The sequence below is a fragment of the Catharus ustulatus genome, chromosome 25, assembly GCF_009819885.2.
Source record: "Catharus ustulatus isolate bCatUst1 chromosome 25, bCatUst1.pri.v2, whole genome shotgun sequence".
NCBI lineage: Eukaryota > Metazoa > Chordata > Aves > Passeriformes > Turdidae > Catharus > Catharus ustulatus.
The window spans coordinates 5,079,501-5,100,526 of record NC_046245.1 but is presented as its reverse complement, the minus strand read 5'-3'; the positions used below and the strand labels follow the sequence as shown (position 1 = coordinate 5,100,526).

General features: G+C 55.2%; 2 protein-coding genes across 3 annotated transcripts; one reads left to right on the top strand and one right to left on the bottom strand.

The window, feature by feature from the left end:
• Nucleotides 1–960: 960 nt before the first annotated feature.
• Nucleotides 961–5,694, top strand: LOC117007074 (embryonic pepsinogen-like). Its single transcript, XM_033079956.1, has 9 exons — nucleotides 961–1,016; nucleotides 1,351–1,513; nucleotides 1,788–1,905; nucleotides 2,309–2,427; nucleotides 3,298–3,497; nucleotides 3,827–3,940; nucleotides 4,638–4,782; nucleotides 5,262–5,360; nucleotides 5,542–5,694. Exons 1-9 carry the CDS (start codon nucleotides 961–963, stop codon nucleotides 5,692–5,694), a joined length of 1,167 nt encoding a protein of 388 aa, XP_032935847.1.
• A 4,264-nt stretch (nucleotides 5,695–9,958) lies between these two features.
• KCNA10 (potassium voltage-gated channel subfamily A member 10) lies at nucleotides 9,959–20,214 on the bottom strand. Of its 2 annotated transcripts, none has more exons than XM_033080459.2 (2): nucleotides 20,125–20,214; nucleotides 9,959–11,770 (listed from the first exon to the last, which is right to left on the bottom strand). In XM_033080459.2, the coding sequence occupies exon 2, from the start codon at nucleotides 11,694–11,696 to the stop codon at nucleotides 10,146–10,148; it is 1,551 nt and encodes a 516-aa protein (XP_032936350.1). In that variant the 5' UTR covers nucleotides 11,697–11,770; nucleotides 20,125–20,214; the 3' UTR covers nucleotides 9,959–10,145. The 2 variants fall into 2 exon arrangements, with proteins under 2 accessions (XP_032936350.1, XP_032936351.1); XM_033080460.2 differs by lacking the exon at nucleotides 20,125–20,214 and adding an exon at nucleotides 14,655–14,842.
• Between the last annotated feature and the right edge of the window lie 812 nt (nucleotides 20,215–21,026).

Here is a 21,026-nt window from a genome sequence, read left to right as displayed (position 1 = left end):
GCCCCCCGGGGTCACCTTGTGCTGTTTGCATCCCGCGGCACGGGTGGGGTTTGAGATAACGGGAATGCGTCAGACCCCGCTCCCGGGTCACACCCAGCGCCACCGGGGCCCTCCGTGCCCGCCTGGGGACACTGCTGTGAGCAGGGGTCCCACTGCTCTGCGATGGCCTCGGGACACAAACCCAAAAGCCACATGGATGCCTCCAGCTGTCTGCAACATCAGGAGCACGTGGAGCTGCTGGAGCAATTCCAGAGGAGGCTCAGGGATGTTCCCAGGGCTGGAGCCAGGCTGGGAGAGCTGGGGATGCTCACCTGGAGAGGAGAAATCTCCAAGAGGACCTCAGAGCCCTTTGCAGGGACAAGGGATGGAGGGACAGGATACAGGGAATGGCTCCCACTGCCAGAGGGCAGGGTTGGATGGGATATTGGAATTCTACCCTGGGAGGGTGGCAGGCCCTGGCACAGGTACCCAGAGCAGCTGTGGCTGCCCCTGGATCCCTGGGAGTGCCCAAGGCCAGGTTGGACATTGGGGATTGGAGCAACCTGGGATGGTGGAAGGTCCCTGTCCGTGGCAGGGGTGGGACTGGGTGAGCTTTGAAGCCTCTTCCAACACAAACCATCCTGGAATTCTGTGATTCCACACCCACAGCCAGGCAGTGCCTGGTCAGGTTGAAGGATTTGGGGTCTAAAGGATGGAGAGTTTGTATTTGGGATCTAGTGGAGAGCATGGGGTCCCCAGGAGAGGATCATGGGCGGCATAAGGGGACAGTTCCCCCCCGCCAGGTGACGTGTGGCTCATGTTTGCTGTGTCCTTCAGTCCCTGGGTGCCACCTGCCTTGGCCGGGTGCCCAAAGGAGGGGAGGGGGCAGCTCCCGCTGGTCCCGGCTGCTCTTGGCACAGCAGCTGGGGTGGGCAGGGGCTTTATAAACCTGCAGGAATTCACCCTGGCTACCCTGGCAGGATGTGGCTCCTCGTGCTCCTCTGTGCTGCCTCTGCCCTCTGCCAGGGTGTCACCAGGTAAGTCACAGCAGCATCAGTGCCAGGGCCACCCGGGCAAAGCGAAGGGGGAAATCAGTGTTTGGAGGCTTTGCATGGCTTTGGGGAGCAGAGGTGAGGGCTGAGGCTGCAGAAAGCTGCTCCAGGGGGGCAGAGATTGAGGGTGTGCCTGGGGAGGGCTGGTTTCTAGGACTGTTTCGGGATTTTTGAGGAAATCCCTGACTCAGAGTTTTGGGGGAGTTTCCTGTGCTCCTGCTGTTGGGTCAGAACGTTGGAGGTGTTCAACACCGCTCACAGGAGCTGCACACAGCAAAATCCCATCTCACTATTTTTCTTTCCCTGTTGCTTGTACCAGGCTGCCCTTGGAAAGGGGCAAGAAGCTGAGAGATGTCCTCAGGGAGAAGGATTTGCTGCACCAATTCTTCCAGCATCACCACTACGACATCGGCACCAAATTCCCGCATGCTTTTCCCAACGGAACCGGGGTGGCCACGGAGCCCCTGCTGAACGCCCTCGATGTGAGTCTGGGCTGTGTCCCTGGGGAGGTCTGAGGGATGTCCATCCCTCTGTCTGTCCTGGGCACAGATCAACCCCAAATCCTCTATCCCAAAGCCTTCAGCTCACATCCTTCACCCTCCTTGCCAACGCTGGTGGCCCTGAACAGAGAAATGTCCCCCAGGGGCTCTGTAGAAGCAGGGGGCTCCATGAAAGAGGGCACCAAAAAGGTTCCAAGCCTGGGGAAGCTCCAGGTTTGGTTCCATGCCTCAAAATCCATCCCTGGCTGCCCCACAGGTGGAATACTACGGGACCATCTCCATCGGCACCCCCCCACAGGACTTCACCGTGGTCTTCGACACCGGCTCCTCCGACCTCTGGGTTCCCTCTGTGTCCTGCACCAGCCTGGCTTGCCGTGAGTAGGAGCCAGCCCCAGCTGCACATCCTGGGTTTGTGGGGCTCCACCGAGGCCAGAAGTTGGGGTGACATCGCCAGGGGACAGGGGATGACCCCGCTGGGTCCGTGGTACCTGTGCAGTGAGCTGGAATGCTGAATATTCGGGGGGAGGGGCTGCTCAGAGCTCAGGTGATGCCATTACTGATTGTGCCTCAGTTTCCCCACCTGCCCAAGGGGGATGGACATGGGGATGCCATGGGGATGTTGCTGGAGGAGGGGAAGGATGGACAGCAAATGTTCCCAGCTGAATTATTCCTGAAGGCAGGATAACAAACAGCAATTCAGCAGGGCTCCTCCTCCCACACCTCCCTTAGGTCTGGCCTTGCCCAAAGGTTTAATTCTGTTTTTTTCCATTTATCTAGAAACGCACCAGATGTTTGACCCCTCTCAGTCCTCCACCTACAAGAGCACGGGGCTGAGACTGTCCATCCACTACGGCACTGGAGAGATGGAGGGGATTGTGGGCTCTGACACCGTCACCGTGAGTGTCCCACGGCATCACTGGGGCTGTGCAGAACAGCCCACCCCCAAACTGACCTGGTGCTCTTAACAGACAAACTGTCCTGTAGTGAGTTATCCTGGAGCCCCAGGATCAACACTGGGCTGGCATCTCCCAGCTGCCAGTGAACCTCTCATTGTTCAAGAAAGATCTGACAAGATAAGCTGAGTTTAGGACTGACAGACACTCACTTTAAAAGCCACACCAGACTTCCACAAGGCAGAAATCTTCTGCACATTTTCCTGAAAATATGTGCAATGAGTGGGGACACTGCTCAGGGGTTAAGTGGAGGGATCTGTGCACATTATTGTTGTTTTGGCAGCAATAAAATCCTAATTTTTTGGATCCTAATCAATCCTATTCCTAGTGCCAGCTTTAATACAAGTACCTTGCTATAGTGCACTGTTTGTAATGTTGTAATCTACCTGTAGTTCTTTGTAGTTTTATCCTGTGTAGCAATTCTGATTAAGATCTTTCATCTGTTATCTCTTGTCTGTTCATTTTCCTACTAAATATCTCATCTTTTATTAAATGCGTAAATGCACGCATTAAATGCAGCTCTGTCATTAAAAGTTGTGGGATGAGGTTACAGAATTCAAACCCTTGATAGTCTGAGGCTAAGACTGGCTCCAGCAGCCTCAGACTCCTCTCTCTGAGGAGGGATTCACAAAGCCAGGGCTCTCTCAGCCCCTCGTGCCTCAGCTTTTAATAACCTTTGGGCTTCTTTCTTTAATAACCTTTGTCTGAATCTCCAGCTCCACCTGCAGCAGGGGATCCCCTGCTCCTTCCCCACCAGATTAACACCAGAATCCCAGTGCCTGCTGCAGGCTCAGGCCACCTCCCTGTCCCCAGGTGGCGTCTCTGGTGGACACCAACCAGCTCTTCGGCCTGAGCACCTCTGAGCCCGGCCAGTTCTTTGTCAACGTCAAATTCGATGGGATCCTGGGCTTGGGATACCCCAGCCTGGCTGCTGATGGGGTCACTCCAGTCTTTGATAACCTGGTGAACCAGAGCTTGCTGCAGGAGAACCTCTTCTCTGTCTACCTGTCCCGGTGAGCCATGAGGAGCTGCAGGGCTGGGAAGGGGGGAGGCACCTCGGGCTTTGCTGGCAGCTCTGGCTCCTCCCTTGTCACTGCTGCTGTGGGATGTTGTGTCCGGGTCATGATGTGCAAGGGCTGGGGGCCACCAGCCTCCCCACAGGGAAAGTTTCCAGGCCATGGTTGTGCCGTGGCTCCTGGTGCCAAAGGCCCTGGCCCTGCTGCTGTGCCAGGGTGTCACTGGTGAGGAGAGGGGGATGTGGCACAATCACCCTTGGGACACACGGCCCTGCACTGATCCACATTGCAAAATTCCCCTTGTTTTTCTTTCCTGCATGGTGCAGTGAGGCAGCAGGGAGCGTGGTCATCTTCGGGGGCATCGATGAGTCCTATTTCACCGGCCCCATCCACTGGATCCCCGTCTCTTACCAGGGCTACTGGCAGATCTCCATGGACAGGTGACGAATCTGCTCTGTTCTCTGGTCACCTCAAGGCATGGCTTCTAAAGAGACCTTGGACCCATCACCACCAGAGGCTTCCATTGACATCCACACCCCAGGGCTCAGGGATGCAGAGGGATGCAGTGGGATGCAGAGGGATGCAGAGGGATGCAGAGGGATGCAGTGGGATGCAGAGGGATGCAGAGGGATGCAGTGGGATGCAGAGGGATGCAGTGGGATGCAGAGGGATGCAGAGGGATGCAGTGGGATGCAGTGGGATGCAGTGGGATGCAGTGGGATGCAGAGGGATGAAGTGGGATGCAGTGGGATGCAGAGGGATGCAGAGGGATGCAGAGGGATGCAGAGGGATGCAGAGGGATAAGGGGACAAACCCTGCAGTACTTTGGCAATTGACACCCAAAATGAGGATGGTTTGTGCTTGGGGCACAGCCTAGGGTGATGTGATTTAGGGGATGTCTCTGGTGATGAGGAGAGCAAAGTCATGGGTCAAAACCTCCTCTGTTGGGCTCGAGTGGGTCCCAGCTGCTGGCCTGTGCTCAGTGCCCATGTCTGCAGTGGTGGCTGCACTCCCAGCTGGCTCTGCAGCTCCAGGCAGCCCTTGGGGTTCCCCAGCTTTAACCCTTAGGAAAGAAGTTCAGAACCATCCCTAAGGTCCATGTGTTGTTTCATGGCCCTGGTTGGTGTCTCCCCACAGCATCATTGTGAACAGCCAGGAGGTTGCGTGCGTGGGTGGCTGCCAGGCCATCATCGACACCGGCACTTCCCTCGTGGCCGGGCCACCCTCGGGCATCAGGAGCATCCAGAGCGTGCTTGGGGCCGTGCAGGGCATGTATGGAGAGGTGAGAGCTTGCCCTGCTCGCCCTGGAGGCACCTGGCACAGCAGAGCCCAGCCAGGGCTGGGCATGCACAGGGGAACTGCCCCTGCAGAGACACCCTGGGACTGTCCGGTTTGTATCAGCGAGACAGAGAATCCCAGAATGTCCTGAGCTGGAAGGGACCCACCAGGACCATTCAATCCCTCCCCTGGCCCTGCACAGACACCCCAAATCCCACCCTGTGCATCCCTGGCAGTGCTGTCCAAACTCTCCTGGAGCTCTGGCAGCCTCAGGGCTGTGCCCATTCCCTGGGAGCCTGGGCAGTGCCCAGCACCCTCTGGGGAAAAACCTTTCCCTGAGATCCATCCTGTCCCTCTCCTGTCCCAGCCCCAGCCTTTCCCTGGCTCCTGTCACAGAGGTCAGAGCTGTCCCTCTGCTGCCCCTGTTGCCCCTGTTGTCCCTCTGTTTCCCTGCTGAGAGCCCCTTCCCTCTGCTCCCTGCAGCACAGCGTGAACTGCAGCTCCATCCCTGCCATGCCCGATGTCATCTTTGTCATCAGTGGGGTCCAGTACCCTGTGTCTGCCTCGGCCTACACCGAGCAGGTGAGTGGCAGCCAGCTGGGCCAGGTAAGGAGCCTCTCTCCAGGTCCTTCTGCAGGGGCTGTGGCCACCTTGGCCTCTCCATTCCCCTGGGACTCAGGGCATGGATGGCCACAGGCTCCAGAGCTGTGTGAGAGCAGACACCAACCCACATTTCCCCAACTGCCTTTTGTGCCCAAATCAGCACAACCAAGGATTCTGCATGAGCAGCTTCCAGGACACCGCTGGGGACCTCTGGATCTTGGGAGATGTCTTCATCAGGGTGTACTACAGCATCTTTGACCGGGCCAACAACCGCGTGGGGCTGGCCAGGGCTGTGGAGAACCACACGATGTGAGCGGTGCTTTGAGCACAGCCAGGGCACTGCCACGGCTTCTGGCACAAATAAAATGTTGGTGGTCCTGAGCTGGTGGCTGCATGTTCATTTCTGATGGAATGGCAGGAGTCAGGAAGGAGCTGGCAGACACCACTGCTGTGTGGTGGCTGAGGATGTTTGACCATCCCAGTTCTGCTGAGCCCCTGTGAGAGCTGTGACCGCTGCAGGGCTGAGGGTGGAAGTCAAGAGTGGCTCTTTTATTGGGGCTAGGACAAGTGGGTGACTCTGGAACCCCCAAATTTCCATGCAGAGAGGCTGTACTCACCACCCCAGACACAAACCATGCCAGAGCAGACCCCTGCAGACTCACAACCATGTCCCACCAGTTCCTGACCTGGTAGCTCCCCATCCCTGGGCACAAGGTTTATTCCCACTATCCCTGCACAGTGCCTGACAGCCCAAAGCCACCCCAGGGCAGGGAGTCCCCCAGGAGGATGTGACTCAGCTGGAGATTTCCCTTGGGCCCCACAGGAGAGCAGGAAAAGGCTTTCACCCAGTGCCTCCCATGGTGAGGCTTTTACAGAAGCACAGAACTGTTTTGGGAAGGAAATGACCTCCCTTCCTATCCAAGCCTATAAAAAATGGAGGCTACCTCTTTCCCCAGGAGCAGCTGCAGTGGAATTGCTCAGCAGGAAGCCAGGAGAGAGATCCAAGTCCCTGCTGTGTCTTCATTTCTGCAGTGCTGAGGGACAAGGCACTGGCTGCATTATTTATTGGTAAATGAGGCTCCATCACTGCTGGGGCCTGGAGATTCCACGCCCAGAGTAACAGGGATGTGGAGGGAGACATCCAGGTGATTTGGGCTGGAAATTAATTATTCTCTTCTTACACTGTGTAAAAATTGAGCTGACTCTAGAGGAGGATGTGATGTGGGGTGGTGGGAGTGTGATTTACCCCCATCCTCACCACACATCCCTGAGATTCCCAGCCTGGCTGGTGGGAATCTCGTGCCCAAGCAGAAGAGTGACCCAGCCCCAGATTTTGGGCACATGGGGCTTGCCCTCAGCCTATGGCAGGAATTTTCTCTTTTTGGTGAGCAACAAGAAGTGAGGCAGATGCAGTGGGAGCCCTGACTCCAAGGATCAGGGATGGAGGGACAAGACCTGGAGGGGCTGGAGCTGCGTTTTCAGCGTGTTGGTTCTTACTCCAGGCAGGACCAACGCCTCAGTACCCTGCCAAGGGGAGGCAGTTCCTAAATCCTCCCCTGCACTGGTGCCGAGAATTCCCGGCAGAGGGATTCCCCCAAGGGAGCATCCCCCGGCCGGGGCACATCCCCCCACCCGAGTTCACATCGAATAAAGGAATAAAGCGAGGGAAAGCTTCCATGCGCGGATGGCAGGGCAATGCCGATCCTGGAGTGCCATCTCGTGGCTCCCGTGCCAAACCCGAGCATCCCGCGGTGTCCGAGGCCAGGCTGGACGGGGTTGGAGCACCCTGGGATGGTGGAAGGTGTCCCTGCCCATGGCTTTTAGGTCCCTTCCAACCCAATCCATTCACGGATTCTGGGGAATTTCAACTCAAAGGAGGGAGTCGCTCCTAGCTGCAAATATTTCACACCTGGCCACAGGTTTTGTCTTGCTCCAAGGATAAAAAATGGCCAGGACACCTTTCTGATAGAGCAAAGGGGGTTCTTGTCTTCTTTTAGCTTTTCCTGAGGCAGAAATTGGAAGAGGGAATTCATCCTCTGTGCAGAAGGATGTGACAGATCAGCTCATTAGGGCTTGACTCCAGAGCAGGAGAGTTACTGAGGGCTTTCTATGGATTCCATTGAGCTTTGAGCTTTGGGCCTGTGTTTGGGAAAGAACAAAACTGCAAATTGTGCAGGAAAATGGAGTTTCTTACAGGTTTTCATCAGTGTTGATGTTGGGAATTCATAGCCTGGTTTTCCTCCACTTTTGGGCAAATTGGAAATATGTTGATGTGCCTGGAGAGGTTTCATCCTCTGACCCCCTCCCATGGCATCAGTCAGGGATCCCCCTCGGACCTGGCCTCCCACAATGGATGGTGAGAGCCAAACTGCAGAGTTTGTCCTCATCCCACTGAGCTGGAGAGCTGAAATCATCTTTTTTTCCAGAGCAGCTGTGGCTGTTCCTGCCTTGGAAGTGCCCAAGGCCAGGCTGGACGGGGCTTGGAGCAGCCCAGGAGAGGAGAAGCTGTCCCTGCCCATGGCAGGAGGCGGAATGGGATGAGCTCTAAGGTTGTCCCTCCCAACCCAAACCACTCTGGGATTCCATTTTGCCCCACATCTCCACCCTCCCACACACAAATCCCAGCTGGAATTGTGTTCCACGGAGCAGCACAAAGCCAGGGACAAAAAAGTTGAGTCCAAATAAACAATATTTTCTGCATACCAGATTTTGAAGCATTTATTCTTTTATTTGAGGATTAAGTTTACAAGTTTATAAGAATTAGGTTGTCCATCCATCCATCCATGCATCCATGCATCCATCCACCCATCCCAGCACCATTACAGTCCATGTTTGCAGGAGGAGTGGAAATGTGCTCATGGTTGATCAGGCTGAATATTTCCCAGCCCAAACCTTCTTGTCAGAGTTTTTCATGGTGATTTCCCAAGGAAAAACCACCAAAAAGTGCTTCTGATTAGAGAGGCTGAGAGAGAACTTGGAGAGGGGAGCAATAAAAATACAAAAAAAAAAAAAAGGAAAAATTCAAGTTTTCTAGAAGAAAAGGAGAAAGAACCTGCTATGAAATAAAAATAGTGATGTGCAAGAGCTGCTGGAGAGAACTGAGGTGAAAGGAGGGGAGCTGGGAATGTTTGAGTGCTGCTCCCAGCTGTGCCTCCTCCAGCTGTGCCCAGCTGTGCGTTCTCCAAGCGTCCCCACAGATGACAGGACTTGGACACAGCGGGAAGGAGGAATAGCTCTGACAGTTCCTCCTGTCTGAGATGAGGGTGTGAGGGCTGCAAGGGAGGGGAAAAGGATGGTGGAGGGATAGGAAAAAAACAGCAGGGAGAGCAGGTGATAAGTGGGATTTGACCCAGAGGGAAAAGGAATTGTTCTGGTCATGTCTCAGATCCATCTCCTGAGGTGCAAAACACCTTGTTGCAGAAAAAACCAAAATAACCCTAAAACCGAAATAACAACCCCCTCCCACAGGGCTGTGGGATTTCTGCTACAGGGAAAATCCCAGAGAGCCCAAAGCCACATTTTCCAACAGAGCAGGAGCAATAAATCCAATCCCTGTTCCACCACTGCTCTCTGAATGAAATTGCAAATGAGGGATGCTGGCACGCTGTGTAATGATCATGAGGATGTGTCAGGAGATGAGACATCTGTGCAGCAGGTGTGGGACATCAGAGCAGATGAGACACTGCAACAGAAGCTGGGATTTTAATGGAGGCAGAAACATTAAAAAAAAAAAAAAAAAAAGAAGAAAAAAAATCGAGTGAAACAGTGAAGTGGGAACAAAATGTTTTTGTCAGAAAACCTGCTGGCATTGGAGAGAATGGCAAAATGAGCTGTTGCTGGCTGCTCCCATCCAAAGTGCCACTGGAAATTTGCATTTTTAGGAAAACAGAAGTGCCTTGTTACAACAGGCAGCGGAGCTGTCAGAAATGTTGGCTCTCATCGCTCTGTGCCCCCTTTGCAGCACCAGAAGTGACGATAAAAGCTACAAGGTCACTGTGCCTCGTCCCCAGGGTTGTTTGTAGACTGCATAACGAGCAGGAGAAATCCCAATCCCTCTCTCAGAGCTCAGTTTTCCAGCAGAAACCCCGATGGGCTTTGAGCCTGGAGCTCTGGTGTGGCTGTGCCCCAGTGCCTGGGCAGCATCCCCGAATCCCCCCCTGCTGCCCTGGGTCCATCCTGAGTGCCCACCCTACTGTGCCATCAAAATTAATTAGTCAGGCAGACCAGGGAGCTCATCCAGCTAAAAATATCCCTTCTCATTGCTTTTTGCAGCTTATTTTGCAGTCAGAGCTGTCGCAGGTGTGGGAATTTGTCAGACCCCCAGATCTGAAGTGGTGGATAGGGAGGAACTATTTAAAATGAAATAAAAAAAAAAAGCAGGGAGCTGGACCCACCTTCATCCCTGGACAGCTGGGTGTCACCGAGCCAAGCATTTCATGTCATTTTGCCCTTTTTCCTCTCCAGTAAATGAGGAAATCTCTGTATGTGGGGAATTCCACTCTGTCACCAGGGACAGAGAAGAGAAATGTCAAGCAGATGAGCATCAAATAAAAAACACCAGACTGATGGGCAGGGCAGAGAGATAAGAAAGATGGTGTTTATTTGAACAGCCACAGGAAATCAGAGATTGAAAAATGTCTAGAAAAAAAAAAAAAGCAGCAGCATATTATTTAAAAAAAAAAAAAAAATCAGAGCATGCAGATGTTGAATACTTTTTCCAGCCAATCCCACCTGACTGTGCCCAGTCCCTCAGGGCCTCAACCATCATTTTTTGGCCTTGTCTCGAGGGTAACCCCCATTGGTCTTATTGAGTGACTCCATGCTGCCGTTGCCCGTGGCCACGCTGGCCAGCAGCCGCTCCACCTCCCCGGGCAGCATCTGCTTCTCCTCGTTCTCCGTCTCGCGGTGGTAGAAATAATTGAAGTTGGAGACGATGACGGGCACAGGGAGGGCGATGGTCAGCACCCCCGCGATGGCGCACAGGGTCCCCACGATCTTCCCGCCCAGCGTGGTGGGACACATGTCCCCGTAGCCCACGGTGGTCATGGTGACCACGGCCCACCAGAAACCGTCGGGAATGCTGGAGAAATGCGACTGCGGCTCATCGACCTCCGCGAAGTAAACGGCGCTGGAGAAGAGGATGACGCCGATGAAGAGGAAGAAGATGAGCAAGCCCAGCTCCCTCATGCTGGCCTTGAGGGTCTGGCCCAGGATCTGCAGCCCCTTGGAGTGCCGGGAGAGCTTGAAGATGCGGAAGACCCTGACGAGGCGGATGATGCGCAGGATGGCCAAGGACATGTTCTGCTGCCCGTTGAGTTCGCTCTGCTGGATCAGCTCGGTGGTGAGCGTCACGAAGTAGGGGATGATGGAAACGATGTCGATGATGTTCATGATGTTCCTGAAGAACTCGGTCTTGCTGGGGCACACGATGAACCGGACAAAGAGCTCGAAGGAGAACCAGACAATGCAGGCGGTCTCTATGACGAAGAAAGGGTCCGTGAAGGTGCTGTGGGCCAGCAAGGCGTCTGTCACATTCTTAGAAAGCTCCTGGGTGGACCTAAACTCCCTCTCCTCCCGGAACTCCGGCAGGGTCTCCATGCAGAAGATGATGATGGAGATGACAATGACCAGAACGGAGACCAAAGCTACACCCCTGGCTGCACTGGAGCTCTCAGGGTACTCGAAGAGCAGCCAGAACTGCCTGTGAAAGTCATTGGTTGGTAAGAGGGTCTCAGGATCCTTGATGAACCCTTCATCCTCCCGGAACTGGTCCATGGCTTCATCACCCAGCTCATAGAAGGTGATTTCATCAGCAAAGACGTCAATGGGGACGTTGGCTGGGCGCCGTATTTTCCCCCCAGACTGGTAATAGTACAGGATCCCATCAAAACTGGGCCTGTTCCTGTCAAAGAAATATTCATTCCTCATGGAGTCGAAGTAACGCATCCTCTTTTCCGGGTCCCCAAGCAAGGTCTCGGGGAACTGGTCGAGGGTCTTGAGCCGGGTCTCAAACCTCAGCCCAGCGATGTTGATGATGACTCGTTGGTCCCCCTCATCCATGCCCACCCTCTCCCCCACCAGGTGGTCGCTGAACTCTGCGGAGAACCTGGAGAAGATGGTCTCATTGTTGGCGTTCTCGCTGTTGATGAGGATGCGCAGGTTGGACAGGAGGTTGGCGCAGCTGGGGTGGCCTTTCCGCGACTGCCCGGCGGGGCTGAGGTCGTTGGAATAGCAGGGATCCTCCACGATCTGATCAGCGTTGTCAAAACTCACTAGTGCCACCTCCATCTCCTTCCAACTGGCCACGTCCATCATACGCTAATCAGCTCAGCAGCAGAAATCCCCGCGGCCGACGCCGGCTGCCCGCGCCTCTCCCACGCTAGGAGGATCTGCAAGGGACAGGGACACAGAGCTGAACTGTGCCTATGCAGAGCAAAGCTGAGCTCACACCATCCTGTTTTGTGTTTTAGTGGGAGCATTCATGCCATTGAGTGGTAAAATTACTCCCACAATCATCATCTTTGGATCCTGCACACCCTTTAAACGGCTTTGCCATTGTTAAACCTCCCCAAACCACCTACAGAACCCAAGGGTGAAGGGTCAGGGAGCAGCAGGGATGGGGGTGAATCCAGGTGTCCCAGCCAGCCTCTCTGCAGTGATTCCAGAGCAAGGGGTCATTTCATCCCTTTCCAGCTGCAGATCCAAAATTCAGAGCATGATGTGCAGGTTTTGAACACGGTTGTCCCAAGCTAAGAGCAGCCCTTGATCCAAGTGGGAGAGCCATTGGATCAAACCCCAGGAGGGCCTGGGCACCTTGAAAAGGGGTCAACCATTGTTTGGAAACAATTTCCAAAGAAGGAACTGCACTGGAATTTGGGGAATGCAGCCCAGGAGGAGAAATGTCCACCAGCCTTGGAGAACCCCTTTGATCTGGGAAGAGGGGAGGAACAGGACCCCTCCCTTGGGGCAGGTGACATCCTCCAGAGCTCTCCTAGTCCTCTCCTCAACAGACCTGATATTCCCAGCCCCAGGAAGCAGCTCAGGACTAAGCCTTTGGATCACTTGGAGAGCACCTTTCAGGCCATGGGGTGGATGATTTCCCAGCCCAGCTCTGTGAGGCATTCAGGAACAGTCACCATGTCTCCAAATATTCCCAAATATCACACCATACACATTCTGTACTCAAAGAGGAGCCCAGGGACCAGGCCAAGTTATGGAGCTGAGAAATTACCTGTCCTGCCTCAGGGAGAAGCACAGAGAGAAATTAGGTGTTAGCAGGGAATGGCTCTGTGGAGATTTTCCCCAAAATGAACTTTCCAAGTAAATTCAGTGCCCTGATTTATTTCCCCTCCAAATGTATTTCCCAGACATGAGACACCGCAGGAGAACACGTGGAGCTGCTCTGCATGACTGCTGCTCACCAAGGGCACTCTGGCTTTCTTACCCAGCCAGCTCCAGCAAGAGGGAGACAAAAAACCCAAATGCCCTCAACTGCCAGGAATAGCATCACAATTTAGGGCACGGAGTAGCAGCAGAGGCGCCGGGGCCGGTCCTGTGATGAGGATGGTCCCCAGGGCAGGGTTTGCTTCCCAGTGCTGGGCTGGGACCCATCCCCCCGTGGGGCCTGAGCTGCTCCCAGTGCCTCCCTGTTCCACTGGAATAATTTGGGGCACTGAAGGTTTTGCCTCCCCAGGAGCAGAGGATCCGTCCTTGCTGACACACAGCTGGGGGTAGGACAAGCCAAAATCCCCAATCTGTTGCAGAAGTGGCCACTAAGATCCTGAGTTGGCACAAATCCTCCCTCTCCTCCTCTCAGCTTTACAGCCCCGAGAGAAGAACTTCATCCAGGACCCAGCATCCATGTCCCAGACAAGTCTCTCTCCTTAGTAGAAGAGATTCTGGATTTGGGGACAAATCCCAGAATTTATCATAAGCTATTTACAGACCAGGTTCCTTTGCTTGAACTAAACCCACAGAGCTTGGCTGTTCTTAGAAATTCAGCCCTGTTGAGCTGCTTCAGGCGGGTTTTGTGCAGAATTTCCCTCCTGGGGACATATAGAGAGGAGTGGCTGGGGCAAGGGACAGGAGTGATTCCTGGGGCAGCAGCAGCAGCAGCAGCGTGGTTGTGTCCCCAGAGTGACCTCAGGTAAATCTGGGGAGCCCCAAGGACTCCAAACCTGAGTCCTGCAGCCCCAGCTGTGTCCAGTTCAGACATGCTGAGGGTAATTCTGGTTTCAGCAGCATCAGGAGGCCTCCAAAGGGATACTGCAACACACCTGGCCCAGAAAAAGCACTTTCAAGGGAAAAATAAGCACTAAAGGGAAGAAGAAAAGCAGCACACATCATTCCCGTCTTGCATTCTTGTTTTTTCTTAATATAAACCCCAAGCTGATTTTAAAATCAGAATAAAATAAAGTGTGAATCAGAGTTTATTGTTCAGTGACAGAATGAGCTGACCCACCACACCTCCAGCCCGGGGGAGGACCCAGAGAAGTCCACACATAAAGGAACTTCTCTTGGCAGTGGAACAAAGCTGAGCAGCTAAAGCTGACCATGAAATTCCCAGAGCTTTTTAGCTCTATTTCAAGCCCTTGGAACAGCTTCCCATGGGATGCAAGGCTCTGAGGTTCCTTTCTTTACCTTAAAGCCCCAGAGCATGCTGATGTCTGTCTGTCTGTCCCCATCACTGCAGGGATGTGCCCCACCTGTCCCCAAACCACTTTATCTGTCTCATTTTTAATTAAGACCAAAATTAACAATGCGTCCCAAAGCCACAAAACCTCGTCCCTAAGCTTTGCACCACGCTCTGGGCTCCAGCCGAGGTTTGAACTAGAAAGTTGCCTCGTTTTTTCCTCCTAAATCACCCAACATCTGCTTCTCAGAATCTGATTAACTAATATCCTTCAGCGGAAATCCCTGCCTGTGGAAAATCATAATAATAACAAAAAAACCACGCGAGGGAGAGCGACGGTGAAAGAGAAAGGTCATTTTGAGGGAGAGTTCGTGTTTTCCCCATCACATCCCAGTGAGTCGGGGCCGTGGTTTGCACCGGGCTCTCTGAGCCCAGTGAACCCTTCTGCCATCCCCTCCTCCTCCCCCTGCCCTCGCACTCCTGCGGCCAACAATGCCCATTCCCAAGGTTTCTCCAGGTTATTGGGGATGTGGAGCCTCTTCTCCCCGCTCCTGTCCCCTCCCCTCCCCATCACTCCTGAATGGGGTGAAAAGGAGGAGATTCCTCCCTCTGCCCAGCCTCGCCAGCTCCTAAGGACTTACCTGGCCAGGGCATGGAAGCGCCAGCGCTGTCTGCATCTGGGAAGAGAGTTAATAACCACAGCTAGGGATGTGCAGGGAAAGCGGAGATGAGAAAAAAGTCCAGCCATACCCCCGAGAGGCGCCTTTGGGACAACGCAGACAATGTCATTGCAAAGGCTCCTGTCTCCTGGGTTCACCGGGGAATTGGGGCTTTGGCAGGGACCCGGCACCGAGCGGGGCCTCGGCCCCGCCATCCCCCGGGAGCCCTGCAATCAGCCGGGGCTCCATGGGGAAAGGGGCTGCAGGCTGCTGGGGACACCCTTGTCCCCACGCCCCCCGGGGAGGGGGGCCCGGCCCCAGCTCCTGCCCCCAGCCGCCGGCGGGCGAGACGGGGGAGGACGTGCCCTTCTGGCGGATGCCACCTTTAATCCCCAATAATGCTCCGGATGGGCCAGCGCGGACAAGTCTTGTCCGTGACGTGGCGAGGTCTGAGCTGGTCCCCCGGGAGGGAGGCACAGAGGGGGGACAGGGACCCGCACACCGCTGGCACCGCGAGACAGATTTCCAGCCGGCAAAAGGGCGGTTTTCAGTATTAATTTAAAATAATGGCTTTAAAAAGAGGAGGGGAGGGGAAAGCCCAAGGGTTGGAGCATCCCCCGCTGCCCACCTACCTCTCGCCTGTGGCCGTGGGGACAGCGGGCGCCTTTCCAGGAGGGGACGGCCACAGTGCCACCACCACGTGGGACATGTCCGTCCCCGCCCCGGGGTGACAGGGACCAGTTGCAGCAGCGGGTACGGCTGGCACAGCCCTGCAAAGGGCAGGGTGGGGGACAAGGGACAGGAGGGACAGGAGGGACGGGCCCTTCCTCACGCCTGGGTACAGCCGGGTGCTGGCTCCGACCCCCAGCGCCACTTGTCACCTGGGCTTGTCACCTCCAGGACTTAATTAATTAATTAATAAGCACCCTGGGTGGGCCAGACCAGGCAGGTTGGCATGGGTCATTAAAATAAGAGGGATTTTTGTTTTCTTTCCCTATATTTCCTTTCTTTCCGTTTCGGAGCCTGCGCTGCTGTCGGACACCTCGCCTTGGGTGCTGCAGAGTGATTTTGTTCCTGTTGGCCTCACCCAGGGCTGGATCCCACCTCTCCCTTCACCTGGGTTATCTTCCCACCCTCCTCTTCCTCCGCTGTCCCCTCCTCGCCCTGCCAGGCCGTGGGGGAAGGCAGAGGAGGGTGGCGCGTTTCTACCCGCAGGCTTCAGCCTGAATTCCTGAATTCCTCTCGGTGACGTTCCTTTGCTCTTGAGGGACCCGGTCACCTCGATTTCCCCCCCTCCAGCGTCCTTTTCTGTCCTCTGAGCTATTTCTCCTCTCACAGCGTTAATGAGCACATTAAACCTCGCTGTCCCGGAGGAGGGCCCGGCTTGGAGCCCGGCATCTCCAGCTTTCCGTGCTGGAAAGGGGACAGGAGATTATCCAACCTTTGATCAGCTCCTTCAGGGCAGCGTTATTATTTTATTCACCGTTTCTCTACCCCTATAGACTACAGTCGTTAAATTCACCTTCATCCCAGCGAGGGCATCTATTAACAAAAAATAATTCAATTGATATTCCTGACACCTCAATTCAGCTTGTGTCCACCTCCACTCCAAACCCAGCTTTGGAAGGGCTTGGACCACAGGGTGATGAGGGCTGTAAGCAAAATCTGACCTCTTCTGGTGGCTTTCTCCCCCCGAAATCTACTTGGACTAACCAGGGTCACTTGCTGCACTCAGGCAAAGAGCATCTGGGGCTGAGGGAAACGCGGAGCACGAAAAGCATCCAGAGGAGGGGGAGATCGGGGTTGTTCTGGGGCCGAGGAGCTGCAGCAAAATCCTACTGATAACGGGGATGAAAGCAGTGCTGTGGTCCAGGGGAGATGGGTACGGGGGAAGATGCCCGCAATGACATCTCCGCCTCAGAGAAACGGGGCAGTTACACAATCCCCTCATCTCTGGGGGTTCGGCTGCACCCCCGGGAAACTTCTGCCTCTGTATCCCGCCAAGGTGACTTTAAACACCCTCTTGGCTCCGAGGATTTCAATCCCCCCTCCAGCCACGCTGCCCCAGGTTCTCCTCCATCACTTCTTTCCCTCTAATCCCCCGCTCCTGGAATCACCGGCTCTGCTGGGATTTATTCCACAGACAAATTTGTCCCCTGAGGGTGTCCTGCATCCGGGATGGACCAGAATCCAGCAAGTCCTGGTACGGGATCACTGCTCAGCAGCTCTGCATGCACAGCTCTGACACCAGAGTGGAGATAAAACACCCCCGAGCCTGTCCCAAAACAGAGAGGGATTAGCTGGCAGAGGAGGAATTTTTGGCAGCAGGTCCCTGAATTATTATTTGGACAGGGAGCTTAATTTCCCTGTGGGAAATAGTGCAGGAGACTGAGCAGCTCATGCCAGCCCTTTCCCTTTGATCCGATGTGGGATGAGCTGGAGCAGGGTGGGAACAAGGAGAGCTCCCGTCCTGCAGCGGAACGTGGCAGTGACACTTCATTTGCTTTTCCTGAATTCACAAGCAAATCGGGAATTTCACAGAGATCTCTGAGAAACCAGTGTGAGCCGGGCTCTGCCCAGCACCGGCTTCGGGCCACGGAGCAGCTCAGGGCACTAATGAACCTCTGCTAATTGTCCTCTCTTTGCAGCACTAATTACCTGGGGTTCGGTAATTCCAGCCCCGCGGCTCCGGGATGGAGCTCAGGTGGCTCCGCAGCGTCCCCACCAAGGGAATTTTTCTTATTTCTCATCCCAGCTAATTGAAGTGCCCCTCAATTAGCAACAATCCCCCGGCATCAGGAGGGCTGGATTTTAGGGGGTGCAAGATGTAAAACCACAACCCAGACCCTTCAACGCCCTCGATTAGGGCTGGGGTTTTAAATATTCGGGCTCTGATTCCGGCACGGAGCGTCCTTGGAGGCTTAGCGAGGTGCCCTGGGCATCTGGCACTGATGGAGCAGGGCAGGAATCATCTCTGGAAGGAAATCAAGGAGCTTCTGGGCTTGCTGCAGGGGGACACCCTGTGAAAATTTGTGGCTCATCCTCCTCCTCAGGAGAGGTGTTTGCAAATTGAACTCTTTCAATGCCAAGGAAATGTGTGTAGCTGTGAGAGAATAAGCAGAATGGGAGATGCTGGTAGTTTATGAATGATGGAAATATAGGAAAGACTAATTCAGATCTTGCAGGGGATGATGGAGTCTGGCAAAAGCTGCCTCTGCTTTTGAGTCCTGACTGGGAATTGTGGAGAAATGGAAAAGGGGCCAAAATACACTGAAATAATGGTGTGGATCAGAGCAATCCCAGGGTTTCTCCAGCCCCAGGAGAGCCCAGGGCTCAGGAGCAGCCAGACCTGAAGCCTCTTTGCTTAGAAGCAGAGGTTAAAGTTTGTCTGTGGCAAGGATGGGGGGTGGGGCAGGATGAACCTCAACGTTTAAACACACAAATTGTCTTTAATCTGAAAGGGAGTGGGTTTAGATGAGGCATTTGAGACAAAATCCTCCCTGTGAGGGTGGGCAGGCCCTGGCACAGGGTGCCCTGAGCAGCTGTGACTGCTCCTGGAAGTGTCCAAGGTCAGCCTGGACAGGGCTTGGAGCAGCCTGGGGTGGTGGGAGGTGTCCCTGCCATGGTAGGGGTGCAATGGGTGAGCTTTAAGGTCGTTTCCAACCCAAACCATTCCTGGAATTCTATGAAATTGCACCAGAGACAAATTATGATCCTGAGCAAGCAGCAGCCAGCTCCTGTGGGCTACTTCCCTCTCCGTGCCTCAGTTTCCCCAGGCTGGGGATGTGCCATAAAGCCAAGCAGGAGCTCTCCAGGAAAAGATGCACCTGAGGAAGATCCCCAGCTGGATTGCCAGTGCTGGGATGGAGCATCCATCACTATTGACCCCATGGCAGGCAGGGACCTGTGTCCAGCCAGACCCCTCCAGCCCTCCCCACTTTTCATTCCTCCTTCTGATTCTTCCACCCATATTATTTTATATTTAAAAAAATCTGATTATCGGAGAGCTCAGTACATACAGTACACGCCACGAGACAGATGAACCCTTTCTTATACCAGCCATGGAGTCCAAAATTAATCAGCTATGGATTAACCGGGTCAGGATGTAATTTAATAACCAGCGAGGGCGAGTTCCTGCTCGGAGGGAGCCGCTGGGGTCCCGCTCCGGGTGTGCCCTGAGAGCTGCCACAGCCCAGCACAGGTAGCAGGAAAAGGCAGACGGGATGGAATCAGCCCTGCGGTGGTGCCGGCTGCTCAGCCAAGGGACAGGGACAGGGACAGGGACAGGGACAGGGACAGGCTGGGACCGGGCCAGGCTTGGCTGCAGCTGAGCCCTCCTCATCTTCCCTGCACTCCCAGCCGGGGTTTAACCTGATTCAGGAAAAGATTGAAATGGATTTTGGACCGCGAGGTGCTGCGGTGGCTCTTTGGGGATGCTGAATGGGCTCTCTGGGGGCTGGGCTCTGCTCCCCGCTGGGGTCCACGGGGCAGTCGCTGCTGCAAAGCGCTGGACACGCTCTGAGAAGCGGCTGCTGAATGGACACAGGGACACAAAGCGCTTGGAACGTGCTTTGATCAGCCTGAACCAGCAGAGGTGTGACAAAGGGGGTGCGTGCAGTGACCTCTCCCCTCCGGAGCATCCCGGCTCCATCCGGGCGGGGGCCGGGGCCCGCAGCCACCCCCTCCTGCCACCCTCCTGCTTACGAGAAAGAATCCGATCCCAAATCGATGGGCAACTTTCCCATCCTGTCCCAAAGTGCTGGGATGGAGGCAGAGCCGCTCCCCTCCACCTGCTCCCCCCGATCCAGACCCAGAGCTCGGCGCTGTAACCTCAGTCTGCTCCTAGGGATGAACAAATGACTTTGTGCCCCCTCAGAATCTGCACTGGCAGCAAACCCTGGAGGAGGTCGGCGGCCGGAGCCAAAAACGGAGAGAAGGTATAAATGGAAAGCGATAGGAAGCCGCTAATCGGGTCAGACAGATCCTGCATCGATCCCGATTTCTGCAGCAGCAGCAATGAACGCTTTGGGGTCCCGGTGTCGCTCCAGGCTCGTGGCTTCATGTGCAGAGCCAGAGCCACTGCAGAGGTCAGGGCAGCCCCAGCCAGTCCAGCAGCCCACACCCCCACCGTACCCCCAGGAGCTCGGACCCACAATAAATAAATAAGATTAAAGTGACCGAGATGACACCAGTGAGACCCTCTGAGTCCCGCTGAGCCCGGGGCTCCTCGCAGCACTCACCGGTGCTCAGGAACGCTTCGCCCTCCCTGTTTCTCCAAGGACAAACTAAACTTCCCCTTCGACCACCACCACACAAAAAATACCCACCAAAAAAAAAAAATGGAAAAAGAAAACCAGCACCCGACTGCCCCAAAGCCACCCACCAAACTCTCCTCTCCTCTGCCCCCAAACTTCCCCGTGCCACCACTGAGCCCGAGAGGGGAGCAACAAACCCGGGTTTGGCATGGTCCTCATCCTCCTGCGGCGAGCGGGGTGCCCGGTGCTGCCATCGCCTCCCTCCGGGGGCTGCCCGGCCGAGCTGCCCTCGCCTCTGCGGGCAGCGCTGGGCTGCTCCAGCCTCTCCTGCGGAAAGGCGATGCCGGTACCCACGTGAGCCCGGTGGGACTCCTTGCCCTCATTCTCCTTGTGCCTGAAATGGGTTTTTGCTCCCTCGCTGGTCCTGCCCGGCAGCAGCAGCGGCATCCAGGGCTCCAGCGCGCCTCTTTCATGTCTGCAAAGGTGTGTGAGGCCTTTGCTGTCCGAGTGAGGGTGAGGAAGGAGCAGCGAGGAGCAGAGGAAGAGGAGGTGATGCCCAGACGTGACCCCTTCTGTCCCCTCCTGGTAGAGCTGCTCTGCCTCGGGCAGCCGGGACAGGGCTCACAGGGACCTGCATTTTCACATCCACAGAGAGAAAAGCTGGGAAAACAGGAGCCTGCGGTGCTCCCGGTGCCAGCACGGACACAGAGGCATCCAGGGCCCCTCCGGCCCTTTGTCCCGGCACTTCCTCACCTGGGCCTGGCTTTTCTCCTTTACACAGGAAAATCCTCTGTTCCCTGTGGCTGCTGAAGCTCCGGGAGCTGGAACTGTCTCCCCGGGCCCTTTCCCATCCTGTTTTTCTATGGCCAGGGGGAGCTGTTCGTCCATGAGACCTTGTGGGGGATGTCACACCTCGATGGACAGCTCTGGGTCCTGCTCTGAGCCCGGAGCAGCTCCCAGCAGGTGCTGGGCAGAGCTCTGGATGTGGCCACAACCCCCCCGTTATTCCAATGATCCCTCGGGGCTGTGAGCATCACCCACCACCCCCACCTGAGGCAGCCCAGCTGCTGTTCCAGCCCTCTGCCCGTTTTTCCAGCAG

Bases quoted from the DNA above. Each gene is read 5' to 3' on its own strand.
- LOC117007074 (XM_033079956.1), top strand. From the start codon at position 961: ATGTGGCTCCTCGTGCTCCTCTGTGCTGCCTCTGCCCTCTGCCAGGGT. The intron at 1,906-2,308 runs GTGAGTAGGAGC...CCATTTATCTAG, and splicing joins CTGCACCAGCCTGGCTTGCC to AAACGCACCAGATGTTTGAC. The intron at 3,941-4,637 runs GTGACGAATCTG...GTCTCCCCACAG, and splicing joins TGGCAGATCTCCATGGACAG to CATCATTGTGAACAGCCAGG.
- KCNA10 (XM_033080459.2), bottom strand. From the start codon at position 11,696: ATGATGGACGTGGCCAGTTGGAAGGAGATGGAGGTGGCACTAGTGAGT.